Below are 24,102 nucleotides of genomic sequence, written 5' to 3' on the forward strand. Positions count from 1 at the left end.
CCTAGAAACAGTGAAATAAGAGGTTGAAAAAATCCAAATGATTCATGTATTTTAAGTCACAAAGGAAAATTTAAAAACTAAGTAAATTTGGAAATTTTCTGATTACAAATCCACGTTCATACTACTGCAAAACTAGTAAGTAGTGCATCTGTGCTTTTTTACACTGAACAAAGCATGATAAATTCAGTATTATGTTCACTTTCCTCCCTCAAGAGAATGAGTACATTCTGCCACTTTATCACAAATAAATCATACAAATTCATATCATGTAACACATAACAAAACATGGAACCATTTAAATATTTCAACTGGCAAATGGATTCAAGTTCCTCTTTTGCCAAACCTTCCTCTTCTATTCTGAATATAATTCTTGAATCAGATGAATATTTGAAACAATTCTTCAAGACATTACCTCCAAGGTATTTAACATACAATCACACATTTGTGCTTTCTTCCTTTTTTGATAAAGGTGAGAAACTAGAGGACTAATACAGTAGATTAAGAAAAGGAAGAGGAGAGGCAGAAGGGCACATGATCTCACACTGGTACTGGCAATAAAACCTATATAGAATTCAGGTCAACTTTTTGGCTTCATTAATTTTTCTGGAACATATTCCCTCCATCTTCGCCTTCTTTATAAACTCTTACCTACGCTTACCTACGCTTACCTAGGCACAGGAACAGCAAAAACATTAGTACAATGGAAAGAAGTTCAGGATTTGAACAGTATCTAACTCTAGGTTTTTCAATAACTCTCATTGATATACAATGGAAGCTACTAAACTACAAAATACTATTGAATATCCAGTGGAAAAAGTAAACACACTTCCTAAGACAGTCTCATTAACCGCAGACCTATTTCCCTCCACATGGAAATCTAGCCAATGCTCCAAGCTGGCCAAGGAACATCCTGCAGTTTCAGTCTTGCCTTTAGAGAAAGAAAAAAATATATTACCACACTCATATCCATAACGCCAAAAAAAAAACCCACCCCAAAATCAACAAACCCAACCCAGTAAATTCCCTCACATTTTCCTCAGGGGAAAAAAATAGATACCTATATATATAGTAAACTTTGAGATAAAGAACTCACAAGAACTGGGAACATTATTAGTATCACAGTGGGATACCTCCCACTAGAAAAAGCCTAGAAATATGAAGTTTCTATACATACATGTACATTTTCAATAGCTTTGTTGGAAGGAAGTTTTAGGAATGCTAATTCAGTTAGGCAGTTATCAAGTCCAGGGAATGCCAACATGATGATGAATGGCATGTCACATGTGAAAAACAAACAGATGAATCACTTTTTCAGGAAAACAGACCCTTTTGTGTTTGCCTATCCAGGAATATTAAATATATGGAAAAAAAAAAACCTATATTTTTCATTTATATAGATAGGTATATATACACATTTATAACTAAAAATAGTGAGAATACTGAAAAAACATTATGTAGTTCTCTGCATTTGATATACTGTATTATTTTTGGACCTTGCAAACACATTTTTTTAATGACTTTCCTCTAAAAGAAGGGACTCTCTAGCTCAGATTACTTGAGCACTCTTACTGTTTACTCTTCCATCTTTTTTGTAAAGTCAGAAGAGATTTCCCTGAGAACTTCAAATAAATAAGATATCCAGCTGCACAAACACTATACATTCTGTTAGATTACTTTGGCTTCCTAAGGAATATTTGACTTTCTCTGAATGTAAATGATTAAAGAGGATCCATCATATGAAACTGATTGGTGAACTGTTTAAAGTGGTATGGCACCTCTTCAAAGATGATACAGAGAGAAATGAAAAGACCATGTTATGATAAAGCATCTCAGATATCCAAGGAGTTCTAGGGAAACATTAATGTAACTACATCCACCAATTAAGAAATAGTATTTAAATGACAGTTCCATAAAATAGGATCTACACTATATTCGTTTTTTAAGTAATTTGGTATTTCATCTACTCTAAATATGGCCAATAAAAGCTTGGGGTTTCCTGAACATCTGTCCATTCATAAATAGCAACTTCAAAAAAATGTAAGGAAAGATAAACCATGTTCTAGAATCTGCAAAATTTATATTTCTCTGTGAGTTATGCTCACAAATGATAGACGGTAACAATGTTCAATTATGTAATCTCATTTCATAACCATTTGTCATTTTAAATAGGATTTTAATTTCTAGAGGTCAAACAAAAAAAACTAAACATTGTCCAAAAACACTGCTTTTGCTGAACTTTAGATGTGTGGATTAGCAGTTTTAATTCCTAAAGAGCTAACTAGAAGGCTAGTACCAGCAAGTATGTATATGCATATATTAACACAAGGAAGAAAGAACTACGATGAAATCAAAGATGAATTACTGCCTACTTACCATGTCAAGTGACAGGGACAAGAAGACCTGAGTTCAGAGTTTGGTGATAAAGGAAGAGTTTGAATTTGATTTCTCTTCAGTTCAGAAATAAACAGAAGATTTGCATTTAAAATAAAAAAAAAAAAACAACATATCCAAAAATGTTTCAGTTCTTGGACTCTGAACTCACTAAGAAACTTGATTTACGAGAAGATAATTGGGAAAGTGAAAAGCACACCAATAAAGCACAACTACTTCTTACAGCCATTTACTCCTAACTTCCCACCATTCCATCATTAAGGTCTTCTCACAGCTTCTATGATTTGTTAGATAGCAACAGTTTGAAATGGAACCCAAATTTGCTGTCTCACATCTTATCCATCATGGGCTTTGTTTTTCACATTTCATATCTCTCAAAGCACTGTAATTTCAATAGCTGAAAATGTGGTTCAGTTGAAGTGCCACGTATAACTTGCATTTGGCTGTGCTTAATTTATTTTCTAGCTATACTGCACACTACCTATGTCTGTCCAAAAAGTTTAAAACCATTATTTAAAAAGAGGTTTTAGGGACTACCTTTTTCAATAAAAAGTTATTAGACACTCACAGCTAAAACCTCAAGTTTTATCACTCTGAATATTTGAAACTATCTTTCTAGAATCTTATCAACAGATCACTGCATCATTATAAATGAACTACAGTGCTCTGACTCTGCTTTTGACTACAGCTATCTCATTCATAAGAACGTTACCTCTATTACTCTCTTGTTATTAAAGAAAATGAATAATCCTGTGATTTATGTGCTAGCTGGTAACTAAGGAGCTCTGGATGTTACCATGTTATTTACAACAAACTGTCTAAGTGACCTTGCTCAGGCACACAAATGAGAAACTGTGCGGCCCCCACACGGTTGGGTCATCTCATCTGCAGTACTGTAACCACAGGGCTCTGGGGTGCAGTGAGAGGCACCCACATGGCTCTGGGGTGCTGTGATGGCACACAGAGGGCTCTGCAACAAAGCAAAAGGCAACGGGGGACTTCTGGGCACAACTGCATTTGCTCTTCAGCTGTAATTTCAACCAGCAATTCTCATTGCTACCTAGGCTACAAAGTCATCAAAGATTAAACCCTTATTAGGCAAAAAGTACAGAATCATGCTATGAAAATACCTTTTATTTACCAGGTCTTCTTAAAATTATCAATATAACTATGAACTAGCATAATCTGAAGCCTGTTTAAGAGTGGGTGAAAGAAGATCAGTAGCAAAGGCAAGTATTGCAACCTTCAGAGACACATTAAGATGACCTAGGTTGGCACATACCATAAAACTATTTTAGACCATAGCTGCCATGTTTCCAAGTTAACAGCCACGTTTGCATTACCACTAAATAAATGCATGAAAAAAAACAAAACAGAGGCAATCTGGTTTAGTTTTTAAGATCTTCAAGAGATTAAAGTTTAATTGCCTGTATAATACAGGAAAACACTAAATCTTAACTTAGATTATTCCCAGCTAGTTATTGTTCTAGCTAAGGGTAGAAAAAAATATGAACATACACATTTACTTCTTAGTTTATGCAACCTGAGTAATACATTCAGGGAAGTTCCTCACTGTGTGTTTTCCCTTACATACTCTTTCCCAATCTACTATTTTTAACAGAGCTATATGATAAACGCTTTGCTGTTTTCTTAGAGACGCTTGTCAAAAAACATTAGATTTATGAAAAGCACACAAGGAATACTTTTTTGTGTGTGGCTTGCAGAAGTGTCACAAACCTGTCCATGGCCAGAGTTTAAACGTTAGATCTATGTGGCAAAACAGCATAGACCTACTTTTGAGAGAGAACATATTTGTAATCAGTCAGAAGGAAGGGAGGCCAAGAGGTCATACATATAAATCCAGAGTATTATCTAGTGCTGCTAATAGCGATTTTCTTCACTGAAAAAAAACAGGGGAAAAAACAAAAAGAAAATAGTTTTTCAGAGCACTGTGAAAATACAGGTTCCCATGAGAACCCTCCCCACCTCCCCAAACTTTAAATTTTTATCCTACTTTCACATCTGCTTGTAATACCTGACTTTGAAAAACAGAATACCTGTACAGCAGCAAGCAAAAACAATACAATCACAAAAATAAAAAAACCCTCAGACTTTCAAGCACTCTGAAAGTACTGAATTCCACTACCCAATCACCTAAAAAGATATCTTCAAACCCACAGCTCTAAATTTTAGTCATCTTTGCCCATGGAAAATCAATCCCTTACTTGTTTTCAGTTATTGCAGTAAATAGTTTTTGCAGCAAATAAAACAAATGATGTTTCACTATGAGAAAGATCTCAACAAAACTACCACAGGGATGGGGCAAATTCCTAATAGTAAGTATAGTTATGACATAAAAAAGAAATGAAGGTCAAGGGACAAAATAAAAGCTAACTCTCCTGTTCAGCTGCTTCTGTCAGACTGCAACATCTTGCCCGTCACCCAAGGACCTCAACAGTTGTAATACAACAGAAAATTCCTTCCTTATGGTTTCTCAAACACATTCTGAGCAGATCAATGCTGCAAAACACCTCAGGGACACCACAGCACTTCAGCCATGTTTAATTCTGCAAGTGATGGTGAGTGAAAGGGGAAGAATAAGAGTCGGAAAAAAAACAAGAACTCAGGACTACAAAAGAATGAAGGAAAAGAAGTCCAGTGAAGGAAAGTCTGGGACTTTCAGACAAGAAAGAAATTATGGATGCATCATACCAGAGTGCAAAAACAAAAAGGATTCACTTTTGAAACCTTTTGTTAAGCACTCACTATTTTATTTGTAATGCAGCTTATACCCAAGAATCTGATACTCCCCTGTTATTCAATAAAGAGGTCTGTTTCTAGATGGTATAAAAATCTGGATCAAGAAATGAAAATAACTGAATGCAAGACTGACTTTCTGCAAGTTTCAGAAAGCAATATTATGTTCTCTGCTGTTAACTACCTATGAGGTTAATCTTCAGGTTTCAGGCAGGAGACGACAAGGTATCAGACAGGGCTGTATGTGAGGGTGCACAAAGATTAGCATTTTGGGGCAATTCAGACCTGTATGCAGACATTCCACAAGGTGTATATATAACTTTCTAATCCAAGAAGGTTTTTCCAGGCTGGAAAATAGGGAAACATCCTTTTTAATTTCAGATTCTAATTTAATTACATGTAATATAAAACATTATGGACCAAATGTTTCCCTGCCTTGCAGCCCACGTACTTGGCAGGACATTCTGAAATGCTGCAAGGATCTAGGGGGAGAGAAAGAAATTCCTTACTTCCTCAACAAAACTATAGGACATAACAGAGCTGCCCCAAAAACAGCTATGGGGGTGTATTGGACACAGCAAATACCATGGCCATTACTCCCACTGAGCACTGCCTTGCACACTGAGATCCTGAGCTGTGGTCTTTGGCATCTGGATGGGTTTTCATAAAGACTTTCCATTCCTGTGGTGTAGGTTATGGAGAACAGATTTAATTTACCCTCATATTTCATGCTACATTCATTTTAGCAGGAAGTTAAAATATGTATCAGTTAAATGTAAGTTTGATAATAAACTAGATTATGTTTTATTTCATTATTAAATAGGATGCAGAAATTCTAAATGAATAGAAGAAATGTTGGCCCATTCTTCCAAAATGATTCACAACTATTTTGGAGGAATCTCTTTACCATCCTGCTACAACCAATAAAAATATTCTTCCACAAATGCCTTCTTTCCTTTATCCAATTTCCAAATCTATTTAAAAAAAAAGTACTCCACAAGGAAGTATATACTGTCAGGGTTCAACAAAATAGCTGTCCTTCCATGTTACTAGAGAGACAGTTCTGTGTGTTAGAAAGAGAGATGTTGCTTAGCATCGCTTTACCATTTACACTTTAGGCATTAACCCATGAAACAGGAGAATTGTGTATGTGATATATACACTCTGCAACAAGTGCTAATATCTAGTAGATAGTTAATCCAGTTTCATTCTCCAAGCCTCTTTCACTTTCTGCCCAATACTCAATTTGAGAACAGAAACTGCCATTTTGATCAAATCTAAACTGTGAGGTTCTTTTCAAAGCAACTGTTTGTTGCTTTTCAGGAAACCCCAGTGCATTTTCAGGAATGTTTTAGGGATGAAATACAGGCCAAATTCTATGCAGAAACGCGCACATACCCACCCTGCTCATGATTGCTCTGAACATGCACAGCTGAGGGCAGAATTCAGCCTGAACTGTGAATTCAGTAATGGAAGCCAACATCAACTCAACACAGCCCACACAGATCTTTGGACAGCAAAAAATGTTTGCTCAAGGAGGGAATACTATCCCCAGCTCTAAGGGTTATTCCAGCTTCTTTAGCAAGGAACAGGGGAGAAAAAGATGACGAGACTGCAGGGTCTCTTTTGAGCTTTTATCAAACAGATGTGATCACCAGGTAGAAGAAAGTCATTCTTACAGATGCAGATTCATCTCTTGCCAGAATAGCATTTCTGAGTTGATGTTACGTGTGAGCATAAATCACCACATGAAATGTAAATTTAGACACTTCCAACATGTGGCAAAATTAAAAGCAGTGAAACAGTTGTAGGCACAGGGGTTTTCCTTCTACTCAGATGAGGATTCCAATACATGTACACTGCCTAAACCACTCCTGGGATAACACCACAATGACAATTCATTGTTTTATGAAAGACTAATATATGCAAAGGACTTTGGGGCCCTTAAAAATATTCCTTATAATTCCCAATAGCAAATAATTTAAATACAAAATCCCATTCTGAAAAGCTACTATCTTTAAGGGAGGAGGATCAAAGAGCAGTTCGAGTATCAGTCTCTTACACAGTGAAAAATTAAGGCCAGAATGGTCTTACTGCAGCTAACTGGCTGTTTAAAGGCGACAGGTTGAGCTCTTCTAGATGTAAAGTATATTTCAGTATGAGAACCAATGTTTTATTCCCAACCATTAGAAGGGGGTAACACATCTGCTAAAACTCTAGCACAATGGCTGGCTTTGCACTGCAACAGGAAATGTAACCCAATAGTCTCAGAACTTCTACAAACTCTAGCCATTTCTTAATGTAAAAGGATTTGAAAACTCAGTTCACTGAAACATCTGTTAAGCTCTTGCTACTCTAACACATGATATTCTTTCTGCTCTATTACCTGCCAACAAAAATATTTGGTTCTATGTAAGACTATCACAAGCGTGCAGTAATGGCACTCTGCTTCTAATTTTATATGCCATTGTACACTCACAAAATCACTGGGGGGTGACACTAGATAGCACACTCAGTGTAAGCTCCAAACTTATAATAAATGTATTTAATTTTAATCGTGTGTGTAAATAAGAACAAATCAGATGGGTCCTGAATGACTTAGAATTAACTTAAAGTAACTTAGTCAAACTGCACTAAAGACAACTTTAAGGAGAGGAAAGAAAAGAGAGACAGAAGGAGAAAAGAAGAGCAAAAGAGCACAGAGGAAAGAGCTAAAAAGAAAAGAAGTTGAGAAAAAGCAAGAGGAGTAGAACCGTGAACCCTTAGATCAAACCAGCTAAGCACACGCACGGCCTATGCAGTAACATTCAGAGCTTCTCTTCCAAACTGTTATTTACAGTGGCCACCTGTTTCAATTGACATTTAATTATACTACAAGCTTCTCCAATTTACTCAGTAACTATACAGTAGTAAGTAAAAGAGAAGCCCTTTGAACATTATTAGAGCTACAGTTACTACAATAATGAAATGGTAATTTACTTGCAACTACTGCTTACTACAAAAACAGACTTGTTCTCCATTTCTGTCGAGCAAATCCTTATAGATTTTAGATCTTAAAAAAAGGTGGGTTGGAAAAAAGGAATAGTCTCAGTTTCCAGTTTCAGCTCTACTTAATAAGCATCAGTGATTTAAATATTCTGCTGTTTCAAAAGCTGACGAGACAGCTCCCTGTGATTCCACACAAGGATTTACTATAACCAGTACAAACATAACACGATTTTTATGCTGTAGTGACTCATAGAACAAATTTTCAAAAGTGGAGTTGCATTTACTGCAGTAAGGTATGACCATTTACACAAGCTACTAAAATTGAGTTCCTAAAAACCTCACACTTGAAAGACATAAACCCTAACTATGTTTGTTCTTTTAGAAAAATCAGATTTTAAGTTAAAACAGCCTGACTTCATAAAGTGTCCTGATTACTGAAATTAAGTCACAAAATTTGCAGCAAATAACAGCAAACAGGTAAATTAGAGCGCGATATTAGACTATTCAACTCTTCAGGGAATCAGCTAAAACAGCTATCAGCAGTGTTTACTAAGCTAAATTCTGTCATGCTGAATAACCCCAAGTGCCACATGCCAGAGGCTTCATGACCTCTCTCTAAGATGGTGATTCACAGTAGACAACAGCATGCATTTCTGAACAAAATACTACATCCTCATCAACCAAAGTGCAGCTTTTCAACACTCAAGAACTGAACAACTAAAAATATTATTAAATATTAAAATATTATTAAAATATTAAAAAAATACATTTTGGATACACAATGTATATTTCTTCCTTGTCGGAAACAAAACAAAATAATTACTAAAAGTTATGATTTCTAGTAAGTGAACGTTAAATAGATGATTTTACAAGTACCACAGAAAATGATGACAAGTAAGTCAAATGTGTGAAGTAGCAACTTGCAGCCAGGATATAATGTAAGAATTACATTGTTCTGGAAATAAATAGTAGGGAAACAAACATATTTTCTAATTCTCTAGCTTCAAAGTTATCAAAAGATCTGAAACTTTAAGCTATCCACCTCTCACAGAACATCTAGTAAGTCTATCTTTATGAAATGCAAATTAAAGATGTGATTATTTTTTTATTAACAGCTTTTACAATAACACAAAAAGGTCCCAGTTATAATCTGGTATGTGCAGTGGAACTCTGTGTGTATGTGTGTATACATATATACATATATATGCATGCATCTACACAGACCCCAGGAGTCTTTACAGATCAAAACGTAGCAAAGACCTTCAAATGGTCTCCAGAAGGATTAGGTTCTCCATGTATCACAATGCTGCAGCATCTAAAGCTACTGCCTCAGAGACCAAAACCGGTACAGGCATATCTGCAAGTCACCTTGCCTGAGCTGATAAACCTTACCTCTCTCCACGCAACCTTGACACGGATCTCTTAATTCCAGTTACGGACCCAGCTCAGACTCAACTACATTAAATGCTGCTGCATCATGCTGCATTGTGCAATGCAGACATCCTTGCAAAATACAGGAACATAGAGTTCACAACCTTTGGACTGTAGCTTTAAGCTTAAGACACACACACAGTACTCTGACAAAAACACTCATCTAAAATCTTAGGTGAGCTGCCACAGAAAAACTGAGAGGAAGCCCCCAAAAGATCCTCAACAAAGTCTGTTCCAGGTTGGTGACAGTGCAACCCCTAAAATAAAGAGAAGCAGCAAATAATTTGTTCCCTACAAAACTTCAAACAGAAAAACTCTTACACTGATGATGTTGAGAGTTTCAGCTCAGCGGGTTTGCCTACCCAGGAAGGGGCACTCTTATAATTTTACTGGCAATGAAAATATTGGTAAGGTTCAGGGGAACATAACAATTCATATCAGAATATGAGCTATAAACCTGATGCTTACACTCATACCCTCCAGCACAACATTCAAATAACCTCTGTGAAATACAAACAAACACAAAAGACTGAAGTGATTGGGTTGGAACTGGAGTGTGCTGATATTCAGTGCTGGTATTTTGCATTCTTTTTTATGTACCACCCATAAATAAATAACTATTTAGAAAAAAAAAAAAATCTATCAATTGTTTTAAAGAATTCAGAATTAACTTCATTGTTCATTTTGTTCCTTAGAGGTTATTCTGAGCAGCAAACACAAAAGGTTCCTTTGTGAAGCCATGTCAGAGCAAATAAAACTAACAATTCATAAAGTTCCACAGGCTGGATCCTTTTCATGGGACATTGATAGCATACATTCACTTACCCATTCTCAGGAGAACTTCAAGCATTTGTTTTACAAACTATCCCTAACACAGCAGAGACATGGTTTTAAAGGTCCTGGTCAAAAAAAAGCATGCTGTTGAAAGGTATTACTTGTCCCAGGGTGCCAGAATGCTCACTTACCAACATCATGGACATAAATAGTTTTTGCATATGTACAGCCTGCAGACTGCAGGCAGAGGTTAGAGATGTGAAGACTCCCCTGACTGACATATTACCAGTGTACCACATTACAGTGTTTTTAATTTTGCTCCACGAGTCTTACTGGAGATCCAATATTGTTCAAGAAGCTGTTCTTTTTTGGATGTGTAAGCAGAGTGTTGAACACTATAAATGTTGTTTCCACTTATACTGACATGGTAAAAATTGAGATTAATATCATTATCTAGATGACAATGAAAATTAGAAGCAAACTTTTTTGTGCAGGTATACATGCAAGTTCCACCACGGATTTGCTCAGCTGCTATAGCTTATATGGTAGATTAAGCTACTTAACGATGGATTCCTCTGCCTTAACAATTTCTTCTCTGCTCTTTCTAAAATAAAGCTAATTGGTCTGAATCCCCAGCTCAGCAGACAGTAAGTTACGCTACAACACAACTACTTGTCACTTGTGAAGTCTTCTGCAAAAACAGCCTGGTTTGGGCTTGAATAAATTGCTGTGCCTAGATCAGTTCTGTAGGGGTATAAATCTTCCCATTTCCGTGATTCATAGCTGTAAACATTCAGGGAGACTCCCTCTCTGCTTCACTTTTGGGAATACCCTTCTTTGTCTCTGAATAAGGGATGAGAAATAGAAAGGTAAAGGAAGGCAGTTCTCAATGAAGCAACAGTCATCCTCTGCCTAAAGAGAGGATAATCTGGGCCAGAGGTTCAAGGGATAAGAGTAACTGGTGATGCTGCAAATTCTCATCTAATGAAGCCTTATGCTGTTGGTTATGAAAGAACTGTGCAATCTTTCATTATGTCCTGGTCCCACTCCAATGGAGACAAAGGGAAAACACCCATTGCCTTCGGTGCTTTGGAAGAATCAAACAAATTGCTGGGGTTTTGTTTTTGTTTTTATTTTTATTTTTAAATATGAATGAAGGTGCTTTTACCACTGAAGGCACTTTCTCTTAGCCATTAATAATGTCTGTAGTATCTTTTTTAACTAGGGCATCTGTTTACATAAGAAATGCAGTCAAGCGTATTCCACTGAAAAACCAAAGCAATTTTTTTGATGTTTTACATATACTGAGCACAGAAATAACTCTAAGCTATCCCATACCTAAGATGTTCAACTACCTTAATCACAGTGAAAATCATGTATTCAAACAAGGAAGTCATGCATTCCACCTAACAAGGTACCTTTACTGAAGACTGACAAAGTTGATCTAAAATGACTGACGAATCCTCTAAAAAGAACACTTCACTAATGTGTACTAATGAACTAATGACTTTTTGTAATTAAAATCAGGGTCATAGTAATAAAAGACAATAGGTTAAAGCAGGTACATAAATCTGGATTTTTATAACTTTACTCCCCTGATTAGAAAAAATGAATATGTGTAAAATACTGTGATTCACTTACCATGGACTTGGTGAAGGGTCGAGCCAAGGTAAACAGCAGGGTATACACCCACCAGTTACGATGAATGGAGGAGTAAATCATATTTCCAGGATGGACTGAGTTAGACGTCACCCCATGGGGAGAAAGGCGTCGGTTCAGCTCATTGGAGAACAGTATATTGCAAAGTTTGGAACGATTGTAGGCCAACATAGCCCAATACTCCTTTTTAGACGGAGAAAGCAGACTGAAATCGAGTTTTCCAGAGTAGTCTTTAATTTCTGTAAATCTAAAAACCAGTAAATATGCCTTAGATAGCCCAGAGTTAATTTTGCTCTCATTGAAAAGAACATAAAATGTAGACAACAGAGTAGAACTTGGCCAGATACAACTCATTTAGCAGTTAAAAGTATCCACTGGAAATTGTTTGAGACCCAGCAAACAGTACCATATAATATGGCAAAAAGATTTTGAATAATTATCAAAAGTAAATTATTAAGGAATTGAAATAACAAAAGGTTTTCATGATTTAAAGGCATCATATGTAACATACAAATAATTTTATTTTAAATCCAGAAAAAAGATTTTGCCACAGATTCACAAGAGCACAATCAACTTGGAGGAAATAATGTAGGATAACTGCATTATGAGCACAGTAAACCAGCGTACTTTCATTTCCTTTTCTTCCCTTCCCTTGATTATTTCATCCAGTGTTCACATACTGCACACTTTCATTTAAGTGTTCAAGTAGCTATGGATGAGTCTCACTGCCTCTTAGCCTCTTTTTCAGATTAAAAATTGATGAATATAAAGGGGTTATAACCTTGGTAACTTGCCATCAATAGTCTTATATGTTTAAAAGATAAATGTAAACAAAGCCAAAATGAGTTCTGGCAGAGTATAATGTTTTTAAGTATACCCATGGCATGGCTGAACACAAATCAAAGTAACTAGTTGATGTTTTTTAATTGGGTCTGACAGAGTCATTAAACACCAGCTGTTTGTTTCTTTCCTTCTTTTTTTTTTTTTTTTTCATAACAAAGTAGTGAATGTTCTAAAGACATTTAGATGAAGAAAAGGAAGTTTCCATATAGCATTTTTCTCCCCAGTTCTTCTGATTTGATTTATCAATTTACTGTTATATCTTAGTATTTGAAAATAATACTACATTTAGTTACAGATCTATGTTTTATTCAGAAGAGCTACTAAAAATAAAATGGATTTAGCAAGCTCTTTTTAATACTCAGAGTTTTCAGAATCAGCTGGAGAGAACAGGGATAAACATAATTATAGTACACACTAGAAAAATGCTTTAAAATATCTTTACTAATTTTGCATCTTGTGCCCAGAAATGAAGAGATCAGCTGGAATTTCTACATTCAGTCTGTGAGCAGAATTATAATACACTCAGAGAAAAGCAACTATGGTATTTGAACTCAAGAGGAATCCAGGATGTTCTGTGTCTTGCAGAATTACCCCTTCAATTTCAACAACAAAATTTCTTTTCATAATTTCCAGTTAGATAAAATACATTTCTGAAATTAATGATACTATTCTGGGAGGAATTTCCTATATTCATTCCTCAAGTAATCATTCACGACACCAAAAATAATCTATAAATAAAATACTGTATAATGGAAATACGGTGGCATATTTTGAATCCAACCCTGCAAGTGTGCTTATGTGAGTCAATCTTACTTATGTCGGCAATCTCATTGAATTCAGTAGGATAAGGGCTGTACAATCAAATTAACAACACAGAAATAAATACAGAAGGAAACTCAACTATTTATTATTCTGATTTTAATATGATGTGCTTAAAGTACGCAAAAGCTTAATTTAAACAGAATCCATTTGTGCTGAATCCAGAGAAGTAACTAGAAATGAACAAAGAACCAGAGAGGCAAATAAATATTTTGCCTTGGAGCAGTCTAGTATAATATTTTCTCCAAAGAGGAGACTTTATTTTTCCCCTAACAGGGGGTCTTGACTCCAGTGAAAAGATCCAGCCAAGGTTTATGGAAGTAATTAGATACCAACACTTCTGTTTTACAACATAGTTTAAGGCTCAGAGTTCTCAAATAGGTCAGAAAGTACTACTACCCAATAATACCTAACGTCTAAACTAACTCCTTACATCAACTTCTTGCTATTAAATAGATGGGGGGGGGGGGGGGGGGGGGGGGGGGGGGGAAGGCACAGTTATTTACAGTAACTAAGTGTTAGTGTTAAGATATTCCATAATACATGAATTGGACCCCTTAGAAAAAGGGAAATTTACTAGTTGCATTTACCATTTTATTCAAACATGGGCTGTAATTATTTTTTGATAGGCTTCTATAAACCTTGTCTGATCTTACTGAGTTAGCAATGAGCACTTCAAAAATATTTTGAAAACACAGACAAAGATGTCCAGAGATGCGTGGTCTAGTTACAGATAGCGCTTAATACAGTGAAAAACAAAGATGTCATTTAAAATACTATCAGAGATGGAAACTTACAAAAGGGGAACAAGCAGCTGACAATTCAACATAATCTCCTATTAAATAACAGCTCATTTATACGTATCCCATTGTGCCCTCCACATCTGGCAAGTGATTGGAGTTGGCAGATTTATTTCTAGAGCTATCTTGCCTGCCCCGCAGTAGCCTCCCTCACAACTCACAGGACTCTGCTACTTGCTTTCACAAACCTGGTGTGATTTGCAAAGATAAGGATGTCCAGATTTTGTTACCACCTAATTACTAGACATTTCATGTCTTTTAACACTGGGGAGGATTATTACTGGCATTTTCTATTGCTTCCTTTCATTTCAGCCATCATAAATTTAAAATGGTAAAAGTAAATCTATCTGCAGTGTGTCATTTATACCATAAGCCCCTGTGTTTGGAAGTGATAAAGGTTTCAGCCCGACCCTTGGCTGGTCTCTCTCTCCTAGGTCCCTGGGGTTACATTTTATGGAAACATGATTAAAAAAAATAAGCTTCATTCTGGGTCACTAAAACATTTCAGAAATATGAAGGCAGGGGGAAAAAAAATAGAAAAAGCACTTACACATTCTTCCTTTCTGTTTGCTAGGGCTGTTACACATGACCAAAAGTGAAATAGAAATCAACAGTAATGTTTAAAGCTGGACAATATAGGTTTAATCCTGCAGAACCTGAACTACATTGGAAGGCAGTAAGTGTTTTGTGCCCACTAAAATTCAGAATTGGGGCATGCATTTTGCACAGAGAACTTCATTTAAATCAAATACACCTTTTCAGTTATTAACACAAACACCACAAGCATGTCTTCAATAAGGCAAACCTCACCAACATTGTCTTTGCCAACTTTACTTCTCCTGGCAGTAGAAAAGATGAGCATCTAACATTTTAATTAAAAAAACTCACCAAAAGAGGCATGGCCAGATTTCTAATATGTATTAACTACACTACTTCTCATTTTACAATTATACAGCTAATGTCTGCATTGAATTCCCTAATTTCTCATTATAAAACAATTGGATTTCATCTAGCAGTTTTTAATTGCATTGTTTCTCCTGCTAAAATAACTGCACATTCTTCTTGGTAAGATGTTGAAGTTGTTGAATGACAAATCAATACGGGTCATGCCATTCAGATTTGATCAATTATTATTCCATCTCCTTGCAAAATCAATGAGCGGTCTGAAATGCGGCAAAAATCTGCATTCATACAAAGAATGATGAAAAAATATCTACATACCGTTATAAAACTAGAACACGCTTTATTCATCGACAGAGCCAAATCCAGTAACATCCAGAGGCATTAGTAATGCTTCTATTTCTAAAAAGATTATTCAAAAGCAAATGCTTTACAAGAGCAAGGCCATTCATTTCCAAAAACTTTTGCAGTTCTGCCGCAACCATTCTGTGCTCTCAGGATTAAATGTTTCAGCTAAATCAAAGCTAACTTTCACCAACCTGTGTGATTCGGAGGACACCACCACCACCCTAGCAGGAGACGACCGACGTAAAACATCTTCCAGAAGCTGGACGAGGTAGAAGTGTCCCAAGTGGTTCACCTGGAAGGTGGACTCCAGCTCATCCTCCGTCAAGACAAAGGGAACACCAAACACGGCAGCATTGCAGATCAAGATGTGGAGAGGCCTGGGTAATCAGGGGTATTGGAGAGAAGTGAGTCAGGGGACAGAAATCTCAATGAAATACATGTAATTGCATTCCTATGTGAGCCAGCCAGCCATGCCTCAGTGCAGGCATGAGGGCTCTCTGTCAGTGTGCATGTCCAGTTGTGTGGCAGCCCCACCGCAAGGCACAGTGGAGCCTTCAGCCACAACGGTGGCAGCTTTGGGAAAGCAAAAGCACTTAGGAAGAGGGGAAAGGCCATCCAGCAGAGAGGGGTGAGAGGAGAAAGTGTGAAAGAGCAGGGTGAGCAGCATGGTGGGAGAAGAGGAGAGCTGGTGCTGCAGGCACAAAGAAGGAGGCAGAGGTACCCAATGCCGTGAGGAGGAGGAAACAGCAGAGAGGAGATGCTGTGTGCTGACCACCACTCCTCATCCTTCTGCCCTGCTCAGGATAGGGAAAGTAGAGGAGTTGGGATGAAGGGGTGAATCTGAGACTGGGGAAAGGGATGGGTGGAGGAGAGAGAAGAAAGCGCGTGTTTTAACCTCTGTTTCTCACTATCCGAATCTACTTTATTTAGCCCACTACAGCATAGCAGAGCCAGACCCTATGGGTTCTCCCCTTCCCTCAAAAATACCAAGTAGAATGGTAATACTTCACATCTCAAGGACCACAGCAAACTCCATATGTCCTGAACTTTCACAACAATAGTGATTAGCGGATAGCTGACTGATATGCATGAGCAGGTCACCAGAAATAGCTCAACAATAACACTGCTCTCCCAACTGCTATCCAGCAAACAGGCTCCTTCTAGGGCATTTAGAAAAGAAACTGTTCCTAAGGGAGAAGCACCTCCTGTCACTTTCTAATATGGGGTACATATCTGCACAACTGTCAGGGCAAAAACGATTAAAAGATAAAGACACAATGCAACATGACGTATGCCCATGTTTTAAACTGTTGCACCTTGTGAAGTAAGCTGTTAAAAAATACAATTTGAAAAGAATGAGATGGAAAATATAAACATCCTCCAGAAACTGTAATCTTTGGTGGGAAAATGCACACAATACATAGGAGAGATCAGAACATTTCTAAGGTTCTAAGAGAGCGACAGAATCCTTCCTCACTGAACCTCGCCAGCCCAGTTTGCAAGGAAGGAACTTGAAGTGAAGCATTCCTAATTTGCTTTGCAAAGGGTAAGATTTTACCAAACTAAGGTAAGAAAGAGCCTAGACTGTCACACACCCCTCTCAGTCAAAAATCAGATCCAGAAAACTTCAAATTCCTTCATATCTCCACTGTAATCTCAGGATCCGATGCACCTTAAAGCCTTCCCAATCTCCAAAACAAGATCAAGGACAAATAACCTTTCTGCCCTTTCTTGTATTTTTTGAAATCCTTGTGAAACACAAGACTCTGGTTCTTGGACCTCAGATGGGTCTGCATTTGCTAGATTGTTCCATCTCTGGAGCAACCTTGACACCGACAGTGTATTCTTGTCCTTGAGTTAGTCTGATGCACAGACCTCAGCAAGCGCACCTGAGCTGTAAACCTCAGACTTGAGAGCCTGCTTCTGGCATCCCTGGCCATAATATAATTAAATAGAAAGGTCACATAAAATAACGATGGCCAAACAAGCACCTTTCCTTCCTGCATTAACAGCGCACTAGTACCTGTGATGTCCTAACTCCACCACATTAACACATTTCTTTGTTTAGCCCATTCCAGCCTATTATATCTTTACTGCGACTGGGCAGTTTTGTATCCCATGATACAAAATCAACCACCCAACATAAACTCTAATTGTGAAAATAACAAATGAAGCACAACTAGGAAAAACAGCGGCTGGCCCTCTGCTCTTCTCAAGTATTTCCTTGCAGCCCTACACACAAAAGATGACAGGAGACCCAGAGTCAGTCAGTTCTTTTTCCTGTATGGTTGAAGGACACACATACTCCAACTCTGAGCATCTGCAAAAGGAATTCTGGAAAAGAATGTGAAACATGAAGCCCCAGGTTGTCAAACAAACCTAAGTAATTAGACTCCTTCAGGCATGTTTGAAAACCTGAGATTTTGATAGCCCAGCTTTCAAAAAGACATTTCTGAGGGAATCAGATGTACCTTTTCAGCTGCATAAGCACTGACATAAACAGTAGGCTGTATTTCCTTATTAAAATAAATTTCAACTTCAAGCCTGCTGGGAAGTTACCAATGTTGTCTGCTTTAATACAAAGTTAACAACCTAATATCTGTATGTGTGCCAACTTGGAAAATCTGAACAAAAGCTTCAGAAGCAGTATGAAACATTTGTGTACTTTGGGAAGCTCATTTTCTGAAGTCCTGGATTTCTGATTTGCCTTTTGGTCAGTAACACTTATACACATAATACCTTCACATACATACTACACCTGCAAGAGAAACTGCAGACAAAGAGGGACTGTCCTTTTAAAGGCAAGGATCTCTCATGTGCACGTGTGAAAACTTTGGATGATTCAACATCTCTTCTGAAAGTTTATGAAAAACTCCAGTGATAATTAATTTACACATTTGTAAATCTGCTGGGAAAAAGGAACAAGCTTCTTCAACACAGGTGCAATTTTTGGCATAACAGACTCCTGTATTAGGACTGAAATATATGAGTACAGCAGTAATGCAGAAAATACCATCACCATTCCCTGTGAAAGCAAATATAGCACTTTTTAAAAGACCTTAATTCTATTTGATAGTTGTCATTAGCACTGTGAGGTAACCAACTGCAATAAGACAGAAAGAATTCAGATATGAACCAAAACTATATTCCACCTATCTGAATTGTAGTATCCTTCATTAATTCTAATTACACAATAACTACCAGAGGCAAAATATGCACTCTATACCTAAATCTGTCAGGTCAAGTGATTAAAAAACAATTCTAGAATTATAAAACTATAAAATGTAGTCACTCTTCAATTGTTAGGGCATTTAATTGGGTTCTATAAAAGAAAATTATGCTTCAGTCCTGTTCATGAGATTTGTATTTTTCACACATTTTGTTCTAATTTCTTTTTAAAGTAAAAGTAATTAAAATTAGAAGACCGTAGAGTTAATAGTATTTACAGTACTGTATTAGAAAAATCTGTGAAGAAATATAAATACGGAGGCATTTTAAACTAATAGCATATTGAAAAGGTAGTATCAGATTCACTTTTAGAATTCTTTTATTTTAATTAGCATTAGTAGTTTTAAATGGTTAAAAGCTGATTTCTCTAGAAAACACCACAGAAGAGAAACCTAAACCACCTTATCAATAGATACTGTTGTTGTGCTTCATTTCAGCTCAGAAAGAACCACCTCTCAGATTTGGATCTGTGTCCATTAAGCTATCGGTGTCTCTCAACAGACTGCTAACAAAGGTCCAATTACTGAAAATTGCCATCTAAGTTTTTGTGACCTGGACATTTACACACCAGGAAATTAATGAGATTAGGTACGTAACAGCCACCATATCGTTATGAATTTCAGCCACAGATGACAGATTCTAATCTCAGTGGTGCAGAGCTCTGTATCACTGAACATATCATTATGCAGGAACCAAATTTTTAAGATACATGACAATTCACACCACACATCTGGCACTACATCTTTGCTTTATGGCAGGAGTATTTTTAAGTGATAGCAGAGCTATGACCTTGATTTCACAAGTTCATTAAAAACATTGCTACAATCTGCATTAATCTTCCTCCTGAGCCTAACGAAAAAATCTCTCCTTGGTTTCAAATAGTTTGTATTTCTACATCAAAGGCACAGCTAAGTCCAACAAAAAATGTCAGCAGCAAAGGAAAATTTTCTTTAGAGTTTACTCTAAACCATGCTGCTCCCTCTAACCGTGACTCCTATTTGATATCTCTGTAAATACTGTATAGTCAAAACCTTGCAGTGTGTTTTGAATATGTACCCCTATGCCTCCTTAAAATGCCTTCAGTCAGTGACTTACATCACACCAAGTGAGCTAACATGGCCTACCATTACGATTTAAGTATGTACTGGGACTTGAACATGAGCTGCTCCATCATAGCACCGTTTCTTATCCTTCACAGCATGACTGAGACTCAGGAATACACTGCTTTAACTGCAAGCTGCACATTACTTCAAGAAAACCTACTGTACTGGTAACTGTAGCTACTATTTATTGGAAATAAAAAGCATATAGAATTAACAAGGTCATTCTTAATAGTGAATATCCCAGCTGATAACAATTTAACATCTTGTGCATTTCACAAGCCGGTGATACATTACTAACCCTTGCACTGGGCAAGTCATTCCCATCTAATATGCTGTGCTCAATTCACCACTAGAAGCAGCAAAGCAATCCAGACGTCCTGCGCTGTTTGAAAATACAGTCAGTGAATACATTAGAGGTACAGAAATTAAGTTCTTGCTATGAATCAGTTACTTATGAAATTTAATAATCAATTTGTTAGCACCTGATGTAAAACTATGATCTGTCAGCAGCCTCCCAAGCTGGCTGTGTGCAGCAGTAGATATTTCCAAGGGAATTAATTACTGATGATTTGCAAAGGTAAGAATAATATTTTTCAACAAATGTAGCCTGTGCACTAGGAGGTTAAACAAGCACTGCCAAAATGTCAACAGAGTTCTTGGCTTTGGTGTTCTCCCATTTCAAGCGTAATGAAATAGTTAACCAGAAATTATGCAAAGGGAATACTTTCAAATCTTCCCATGAAGCAGAATGTCACACCATCTGGGGCACTTCTCAAGTGATTTGAAAAGTTCACACTGTTTGGAATTACGCAGAAATTCAACAGAAAAGGCCTTGCCATATCCCCAAAGTCCCATAAGCAACTGTAAGCCTATGTCACGGCCAGCAAAGAAGGCAGAGTTGTGACTGCTCTTCCACAAAGAAGTAAAGTCATGGCCCACTGAACTTTTACATCCCATAACATCACCCATGTTGCTTTCTCTGGAAGTTACAAAATGGCACTTCCTTCTGCGAGGGAATGGCTACTTTCACAAAGGAGATGACCAACATGCAGGCTAGGCTAATGGCTCTCCAGGAAAAGGGCGAGTTAGACAACCCTCTCCAAAAATCCCTCTTAGTTTTACAAGCAGCACTGACGGGAAACTGAGCAACAAGAAAATCACTAAGAATCAGGCAGCAGCAGGAAATCTCAGAACCATTTATAATCTAATAATGGCCCAAAAATATGCATTTGTGTGATGAAAACAGAAGAGCATTGCTTAACCAATGCTTTCACAAATGAATGCTTAACGTCAAACTTCCCTTTCTCTAAAAATATTGACTGAAAAGTCAGCAAAAAGACCCTCTTTGCCACCTGTCAGCTGACAGAATTGTGGATCCTTGTCAGACAGGCTTCATTTTAAGGCAAGCTACTAACACAGGACTTAGAGCCCTGATGGATGACCTCCTGCTGGAAGCAAGGAAAATTCTCTGAAATTGATCCTACTGGATTTCTTTGCAGGATTTGACACTGTTGATCAGCAAATACTTCTGCCCCACCATTCAAAGAGATTAATGGGAGTGCGCACTTAAACTGCTCGGCTTCTTCCTCCGTACGAAATACGTGGGAATTATTATCAGTAGCTGCCCTTATGTCTTCATAATATATTATCTGCATACGGCCATATAGGTCAAACATCTCTCAATCATTATACATTGCCACTATAAAATCTTCAGTATACAATTTCATAAAAGTTTGGAGAAGGAACAGACATCTCAACAGATTTAGAAATAAACAGAAAACATCCATTAGTTCTCATTTTCACTGTAGTACCTGTTTTTACACATAGGGAAGGAAAAAAAAAAAAACCAAAAAAAAACCAAATCAAAACAAAAGCAACTAAAAAAGCCCCATATCATCTTATTCAGCCAGAAATTAGTAAATTATCTTCCTTTATAGAAAAATTGCTATTTTACCTGTAGGGGGACAGAAGAGTTTTAAAGGCCTATTCTTCCTCTTAATGAGTTACAGAAGCAATTTCAGCTATAGTGAAAATTTTAAAGTTGAACTTCTGAAGAGAAATTCAGACCCAATGTTAAATAAAGAAACACTTAGACATTTAATGTTTTAAAATATTTAACCTTAACACATTCAACATTTGTAATCTGGACCTCAAACTGGCCTTAGAAAACTTGCATTGGCCAAAGCATCTTCCCTCACAAATGATCCAAGCTGGAAGCTCTCCTTCTACTCCTGTATGAGTTTCACAAGGACAACATACAAAATAAGAAAAGCAGAGATGAGGTTTAATTTCCTGACATGATCTGTCTCCCGCACTTGGCTAATTTATACACTGCAGTTATAGAATCATAGAATTATTTGGGTTGAAAAGGACCTTAAGTTCATCTATTTCCAACCCCCCTGCAATGGCCAGGGATACCTCACCCTAGACCATGTCACCCAAAGCTCTGTCCAGCCTGGCCTTGAACGGTATATGATGATAGAAATCTGAGAAATTAGGACCTTTTTAATCAACATTTTCTTATTTAGTATCACTTCATCAGCAAATCACTTGCTTTTGATAACAACTTGTTAACAACAGGTGCCAGTACTGCTCTTCCTTCACCTCAGTGCCTCCTCAGGACTACATTTCAAACCAAATCCATCAAAGAAACCATGACTGCCTTTGTAAATGTTTCTCTTTGCTAGTCCTGTAACTCAAGGGCCTCAAAGTACGAATGGATTTTGAAAGTCCCAGGGCTAGGTTGGGGTAGAAGAGGGCAGGACAGGGCTTTGCAACTTAATTTCTGTACCTCTTCACCCTTCCAGCATATCCATTTTGCATCCTCTTCCTTTTCTCGAGCCCTGGCACAATAAGAGGAGCACTTTGTTCTATTCCTTGCAATGCCTTGAAATGATATTTTGTTTTGTTTTAAGTCTCCCTGATGCTTAGGTGACAGCAGCAATGGAAATATGCAGAATCTGTTAATCTTCATTCAGCAGCACACCTAGGGACATTCACTACCTCCAAGCAGACACATACATCTTTTTCAGAATCCCAATAAAAAATCATTATTTACATGTATACGCAAGCAGTTACAAACAAGCATAAGCCAGCTGAAAAGGAACATCCATTCTTGCAATAACCGTGGAATGATTTGTTGCTTCTGTGAGTACTTCTAAATGTACAAATTTCATTTGTATACAGTAAGTATTTGTTAGAAAAAAGAAAGTTACAACTCACAAGGAAGGTCAATTACTACTTTTACTACACATTCGCGGTATTTCCCATTGAAAATACTTAACTCCTTGGAAATATTTTTGGGACCACGCTTGATCATTCAAACAATAAAACACTTCATGCATTTTGGACATTTCACCTGCCAATGACAACTCCTTCCTCTGTTTTGCCTAGAGATATATAGAGCGGTAATAGAGTTTAGAAAGCTCCTGCAGCTGCATGTTGCTATTCAGACCTGAGAGTTCCCATGTTGTGACAAAAATTAATGTAGTTCGACATCCTCTGGGATTTTTGGTACCTTGGGAGGTACCTTAATGAAGAAATACAACCTTCTCAGACTACAATGCAAATTTTCGGATTCCAAGATTAAGACACGTGGTGTCTGCGTGGCCTGGCTAATGTCAGCACGAAAGCTTCCACACCCAAGTGCCAGAAGTCTCTGCCTTCATGTGTTTTAATTATCTCCCATAGAAAGCCTTTAACTAAATAGACTAAATATGTTTTAATATGTATGTAATTAAATAGCTACTCAGACTTTTTAGAAGACATTAAACACACAGATCTTCTTAAAAACTATTAAGCTATAATGCTGCAAAATCCTTGTTTTATCTGTGCCAGAATATGTTTTAATCAGGCATATTAAGTCATATGTATTTTATTTCCTTAAATACCCAAACCAGCCTTCACATGACAAGAAGACTTTATGATTCATTTTAGACTTAGCTTAGGCTTAGGTATAAACACATGGCTCTGAATAGGAACCAGAAGAGCCAGTATGCTGAGCAGAAAGCCACTGGGGAGTTATCATTAAGCTACACTGAAAAGAGTGCAAAGTGTTCAAA

At 37.1% G+C, this 24,102-nt stretch overlaps 1 protein-coding gene across 7 annotated transcripts in view; it reads right to left on the reverse strand.

Annotated features, from left to right (window-relative positions):
* Positions 1-24,102, reverse strand: part of WWOX (WW domain containing oxidoreductase) — a 526,234-nt gene that overhangs the window by 381,109 nt on the left and 121,023 nt on the right. For all 7 annotated transcript variants that reach the window (XM_057401158.1, XM_057401159.1, XM_057401160.1 and 4 more), the window contains exons 7-8: positions 15,902-16,087; positions 11,983-12,247 (exon numbers count right to left, since the gene is read on the reverse strand). In XM_057401158.1, coding sequence (XP_057257141.1) covers positions 11,983-12,247; positions 15,902-16,087 — 451 coding nt within the window. The remainder of the gene's footprint in view (positions 1-11,982; positions 12,248-15,901; positions 16,088-24,102) is intronic.

This window comes from Pezoporus wallicus, unplaced genomic scaffold, assembly GCF_028554395.1.
Source record: "Pezoporus wallicus isolate ANWC-B61680 ecotype Strahan unplaced genomic scaffold, APGP_CSIRO_Pwel_v1 contig_420, whole genome shotgun sequence".
Lineage (NCBI taxonomy): Eukaryota > Metazoa > Chordata > Aves > Psittaciformes > Psittacidae > Pezoporus > Pezoporus wallicus.